Raw genomic sequence first — 6,216 nt, forward strand, 5'->3', positions numbered from 1 at the left:
AGCCGCAGCCTCTGGAGGACCCGGCCCCAACCTCTTCCTCCTCATCCTCAGGTGGCTGAGGAGCTCTCAAAGTGCTCCCACAACATCTTTGACTTCCAAGGGGCGCTGGACAGCGTTTTGTCCGAGCTGGTGAAGCACAGACAACAAGTGCACGAAGACAAAAGGTTTGTGGTACCAGCTTTGCCAAACTCTCCCCACACCAATGCTCTGTTTTCGCTCAGCTGGGCTGAGTGAGCGTCACTGGGTGCTCCCAAACAGCCATGCACAGCCCCACGTTGCAAACAGCTTAGAGCAGCCCTGGGCAGGCGCGGGTCACCCTGCTCAATGTCCCTGTGCATGGACACGGGGAGCAGCAGCATCCCCAAGTGCTTGGATGTCACTCCAAAGTGCTAATCAGCCCCCCAAACCTCATCCCCTTCCTCCCCGCTGGCCTCATGCCTCCTTCCTTGTCCTGATTCCAGCATCCGGCAGATCGAGTGCTGCCTGGAGAAGATGCAGCTGATCTACAAGCAGTTCAAGAAGGCCAGGACATGCCCACGTAAGTGACGGGGACGGCAGGAACGTCCCTGCGCTGGCGTGGTGCAAAACCAAATCATTCCACTTTGCTGGCTTCAGCGGTTATTTCCATGCCATCGCAGTAATCGCAGGGGCTACAGCCCTGGAAAGTCCCTCGAGCGATGTCTGCGTGTTGTGAAATTGCCCATTTGTTGGGTTATGAACAGGAAAACACGTGGTGATCGGTGTCTTTCCTCCCCAGGGCTGGGCTACAACGAGGAGCAGATACACAAGCTGGATAAGTAAGTCCCAACCCTCTCCCCTTTCTAGGGACAGCCCTCACAGGAGTTTTGCTATTTCTCATTGAATCCTGAAGGGGTGTAAATGATCCTGGGTGACTCCTGTTGAGAGAGGACACCTACATGTGAGTGACTTCTGTGATGGTTCATGGGTGCAGGACCTTGCACAGCCAGGTTTTCAAACCACGAGCTATTTCAGGTGAAGGTGTGAGGAAAGTTCTGCAGACCTGGGCACACGGAGCTGCTGCTGGGCTGCGGGGATAAGCGTGTTTCAGGCTGATGCTCACACGCTTACTGAGCCCGTGGCCGTTTATTTGCTGAGATGCTGATTTAGGCAGTATCCGTGCTTTCATATCTGCTTAGCTTTCCGCGGGAGTAAAGTGTCTGATGGCTTTTGTGCCTTTAAAAATCCTCCTTTTGGTTTCCACTGAAACCAGGGGAATTTATCACAGGCAAGAAATAAAGTGCTCGGTTCCGCATATATCAGGGATGGTGAAATTTAACAGCAGCTCCTTTATCTTAATTAATCTTCAGCCTAACCTTGGATATTTGCCTTCAACTCCAAGGCAAAGACTTTTCAGAAGTGCCCCAGGGTGGGGATATCATCCCTGCCTGGGTCCCCAAAACCTCCCCCTCCACCATCATCAGATTTTGATTTTCCCTGTGACACTGATGCAGAATTCATTACTGAGCATCCAGTCCTTCTTTCTCCATTCGGGAAACATGTGAATTGTGACGCTCGTATTCGTACATTTAAGGAAAAATAACAGTGTTCTCTCTTTTTGTGGTTTTAGGGTGAATTTGGGGCATCTGGCCAGGAAAGTTCTGTTAATTTTCCAGGATGACTGTGTCCAGCGGTACCAGGAGGCCCTGGCCCTCCACGGCAGCAGGATGAGGGACCAGCCCCTGGTTTTGGAGCTCTGGCTTTCAGAGCCCCACGGGGATGGATGAGGGGAGCAACCCCCGTGCTGTGTATTCCTGCCCTGGTATTTTAAGTTGGTTTAATTTATTAATTTTTTTAAATATCCCCCTAAACTTGCAGCTTGAGTTCTGGCAGCTGATTTCCTTGCTCTCTGATGGGGAGAGGTTATTTTATCAGGGCACAATCGCTATTGAGACAAAGAGATCTACTTATTAGGAATGATTTTCTGGTAAATGGTGTTTGGGGAATAACGCAAAGAGCAAATTACCTTGCGGTGATGGAGCACAAGCCGCTGCCTATCACAGCGGCAAAGAGCGGGGGTGAGGGGGAGGCAGTCAGAGGAACAGGATATTGCAGAAATTGGATTTTTATTGCAGGGTTTATTTTAGAGAGAAGCATCCATTCCCCTGGGCTACCAGTGTAGGCAAGAAGGAGGATGATTTTCTGTAATGCTTTAGAATTAAACCCCACTTTTGGCTGGTCCCTGTTTCTGGTGTGGAGTAGCCCTGCCTAGGTTTTACTAGGAGAGGGATTTTGAGGCTAGAAGCAGCCCTATGCGCTCACGCAGGGCTTATACCTTTGCTCACAGGGTGGAAAAAAAGCTGCTTCTTATTTTTCTTGAGTATTTTTGTATCTGGTTTTCCGTCCTTAGTGAGAAGGCGTCCTGAGTCACAGCTGGATATTTTTAATTTATTGTTACTTCAGTTGTAATTGTCCTGTTTTGTCCTGGTAACAGCCGGGGTTTGTGGCTGTTTTTCTGGGGACTGGAGGTGGAACGCTCACCTTAAATATTTCCTCTTGTTTTGTTTTTAAGCCAAACCAAACCTTTTCCTTTTATTTTTTTTTCATACAACTCACAACGTGCCTGCCTGCTGTGTGGCACCTCCACCCTGGGGTCCCTCACTCTGGCAGAAACAGGACAGCCTGTTCTCCCCAAAAAAGGACGTGCACAGCCCAGGAGCCTTTCTGGGCGCTGCTCAGTCTTCCGCGGGACACAGAGGACTGGCCTGGGCAGCACTTTAGGGTAGAAGTGATGGGCTCAAGCTGTCTCTTGTATAAGCCACACTTTCCCTAATTAATTTGCTAATAGTGTTGTTTGGATAACCTGGCCTACAGTGGCTATTAGCAGAGCTTGCAGCTGTAATTACAACGCTGCTGTGGCTTATTGGCTTTCTTTTCAGGATTTTAACTTGGATCCAGAAAGGTTTGCAGAAAGCAGCAGAGAATTTAAATGTGCAGGAAAAAAAAAAAAAAAAGGGAAATACCATGATCTGCACTGCTGCCGAACATCGACTGGGAATCCTGTTTTTCTTTCTAGGAAAGTTTGTGAGATAAAGAAGCATCTGAAGAGGCTCAGCAACCGCATCAGCTCCTGCAGCGTGGAGACGATGGAGTGCCAGGACTGCCTGCAGAGCGTAGGTGCCGGCGCGGGTCCCGCTCCCTGATAATGCTGCTGGTCCCCTCACCCTGAGCGAGTGCATTAAGCCGGGAAATGCCACGGTATTTTTAAACAACTCGCAGCAGGTCTCTGTGGGTGATCCACACCAGAGATCTTGCTTTGCCCCACTGCGTGAGCAAGGAAAGGATAAACCCTTGGTCCCAAGGGCTGCCTGGTACTCAGTCAACAGGAACAGCAGTACTAGAAAAATGATGCTTCATCTCCAGCTCTCACGATGGACTACCCGACAAGCTGTGGCGCAGCCACCTGATAGATGTCCCTCATTTATTTTATTCTCTTTGGCCTCAAGAAGTGGATGTGTTGGGTGTAGGCGTCCTTTCCCCGAGTGTTTTGTCCCGGGGTGGGCACACTGCGCTTGTGGGGAGGGTCTGGCACTGAGGCCACTGGGGCTGAGGCCCCCACTGCCACGTCTGTCCTTCTCTGCAGGCTCTGGACAAGTTTCTCCAGACAGAGAAATGGAGTTTGGCCCCAGTTCCTCCCGTGCCTTCACCCATCCATCCAAGCCAGGCACGCCAGGAGATGGCGTTTCGGTGAGTCTTTCGGAAGAGGGGTTTGCGGCCAGCCCAGCTCCCCCGGGGAGAAGCAGGACCCTCCAACTGCTCATCCCCTGCACGAGCAACAGAACGAGGGGCTGGTTGTGTCCCCGGCAGGATGCAGGAGCTCCTGGAGCAGATGAGGTCGGTCACTTGTGATCTCCAGTTGAACAACAGCATCATCGAGCGGTAAGAGCGCCTGGAGACGCTGCCCCCAGCACCGAGACGTGGGTGTGCAGCCCTGGGTGGGTCGGGGTGGGCTCCCTGGGAGTCTGTGAACAAGCCCCGGCGTGGGAAGCAGTGCCTGGTGCCGAGCACAACCACAGCTCCCCGTGGGGTGGCTCACGTGGGGTGGCTCACGTGGGGATTTTAACAGTCTACATCAGGATCTGGCAGCAGAAGAGAGTTTCTCTCTCGTGGAGAGAGCATGATCTTCCACAAATGCTACGTCATGTCTACACCCTCTTTCCAGCCTTTCTCTTGTGCTACTCAGCAGCAGCAGCTGCCGACTGCCATGGAGAAGTGGGTGCTTTGCATTTCTGGATGAAAGTCTGTGCAAAACCCAGCATCCTGCTGCTGACAAACCCCCCTGGGTTTATCCCTCTGCAAATCTAAACGCCAATCAATAGTGTGAATACGCATGTCAAAGCGTTGAAGAGTTTCAGATCGGACTTTAAAACAAAAAAAGAAATCGGTGATTCACCCCAGCCCTGTTTTTATAGGACCAACTGCATTGTTGCATTGGTCCACTGTGAGTAAGGGGATAAGGAAAGGTCTGCTATGCCTTCCGTATGAAGAGCTTAACCCAAGAGATACAAGAACAAGCCCAAAGATCAGTGCCCAGCCCAAACTGCAGTTTGGGATTGTACGAGCCACCCCTCTGTAGCCTAAAGCCTTTGGTTTTGTTCCTGCAGGTTAAGCGCAGCTGCTCCCGCTCCTGGTATTTGAGAGACGTGGTGAATTTGCAGCTGCTGAAGCAAACTGCTTTCCACAGCAGGGAACACTTACAGCACTTTTGGGTCCGGAGCGACAGAGACGTTTGATGTTTGTGCTTGAGGAGCTCTCTGTTGTCCTACCTCGCAGCTCCAGCATTTTTGCACAGTTCACCAGCATTATCTTCGAGTGACTTGCAAGCCTTGAGCCTTTGAAAGTTTGGCCAGAAAATTTTAAAAAGTGCTTGAAGGACTTTATTTTTTTCTAGCTTCTCTGTACCACCATGTCGGATGATAAAGAGGAAGAGGCTAGGCAGAGATAAATTATCTTTCGCCCTCTTGCTATTAACTCCCCCTTCTGCGTACTTCTGCTCCCTGAGGCTTTGTGGAGCAGGTCAGGAGCCTGGGGCAGGAGGGATGCTGCACTTGATGGATGAAAGCCCAGATCCAGTCCAGGACAGCCCCGGTGCCCTGCCCGGGAGGTGACAGCACAGGCAGTTTGAGCTGCAACCTCTGCTCCTGTTTAGAGCTTTGCTCCCAGCCCTGAGTTTGGGGATGCTGATGGGTACGGGCATGGGGAAGCTGAGGGAGGCATCTCTTTTTCTGGTACGTTTCTATAAATGTAACCAAGTTCTGCGTTTATGTATGTGAGAGGGTGTTGCCTTCTTTGTTGGGGTGGTTACTACACTCCGAAACTCCTTCTGTTTTTGACCTTGGGTTTTACGAGGAGCCGTAATCCTCCGGTTATCGGCCGAGTCAGCTGCTCCCCAGCAGCAGCGTGTGGAGCGGCGATACGGGCAGCTGGGGGTCTCGGGGACGTGAGCGTCAGATGGTATCAAGGAGCTCTTTGTGGGAAGTCAGACACGCCGCCTCTCCGTCCATCTCTTCCTGCCTGTCCCTGGAGTGATTTATGGGTTGTCAGCCAGATCCCACAACCCACGTCCCGTGGTGCAGCAGAGAAGAGCAACGTCCCCAGGCTGCAGCCAAAGCCAGGCAGGGCGATAACTCCCACCCGGGCTGGCTCAGACATGGATATTTACACCTGGGAAGCTCCTGGCAGAGCGATGGCAGGATTGCCTTGGCTCTCTTTACCCCTCCCTGGCACACACCAGTGCAAAGACACTGAGCTCTCTGGAGAGCCCCTGCCCCTGGTGGCAGCAAACGGCTGGTGGGGAGTACACCTGTGGGCTGGGAGGCTGCACTGGTGGAAGGAATGAATGTTTGAAATCATTTCTGCCCCCTGCGCAAAGTTCTTCCCCCTGTATTTGCCTGGTTTCTACCACTGTGCAAACCTTGACTGGCTACAGGGGTTAAAGCAGCTTAGAGCAGGGATTTTGGCAGCACCAGCAAAGAGCAAGGGACTTGTGGCACCTCCCAGGATGCATTTGGAAGAAGAGGTTGAGCCATCACCTGGGCAAGCAAATGTGTCTGACTCAACAGCAGTGGGGATGCTCGAAGTGCATGCCTGGACCTGTCCCTCCCCAGAAAATGAAACACCTGACTCTGCTCTTCACCTTTCCTCCAGTTCCCTTTCCAGCCTTTTTTTTTTTTTTTTTTTTTTTGGGGTGAGCGACAT

At 51.8% G+C, this 6,216-nt stretch overlaps 1 protein-coding gene across 1 annotated transcript in view; it reads left to right on the forward strand.

The window, feature by feature from the left end:
* Positions 1 to 4,656, forward strand: part of LOC104273546 (inhibitor of nuclear factor kappa-B kinase subunit epsilon-like) — a 10,289-nt gene extending 5,633 nt beyond the window's left edge. Inside the window, exons 12-19 of the mRNA XM_009868907.1 lie at positions 52 to 164; positions 462 to 538; positions 758 to 797; positions 1,589 to 1,696; positions 3,035 to 3,131; positions 3,602 to 3,705; positions 3,826 to 3,897; positions 4,623 to 4,656. Of these exons, the coding sequence (XP_009867209.1) occupies positions 52 to 164; positions 462 to 538; positions 758 to 797; positions 1,589 to 1,696; positions 3,035 to 3,131; positions 3,602 to 3,705; positions 3,826 to 3,897; positions 4,623 to 4,656 (645 nt within the window). The remainder of the gene's footprint in view (positions 1 to 51; positions 165 to 461; positions 539 to 757; positions 798 to 1,588; positions 1,697 to 3,034; positions 3,132 to 3,601; positions 3,706 to 3,825; positions 3,898 to 4,622) is intronic.
* The last annotated feature ends 1,560 nt before the right edge of the window (positions 4,657 to 6,216 follow it).

The sequence above is a fragment of the Apaloderma vittatum genome, unplaced genomic scaffold (assembly GCF_000703405.1).
Source record: "Apaloderma vittatum isolate BGI_N311 unplaced genomic scaffold, ASM70340v1 scaffold27944, whole genome shotgun sequence".
NCBI lineage: Eukaryota > Metazoa > Chordata > Aves > Trogoniformes > Trogonidae > Apaloderma > Apaloderma vittatum.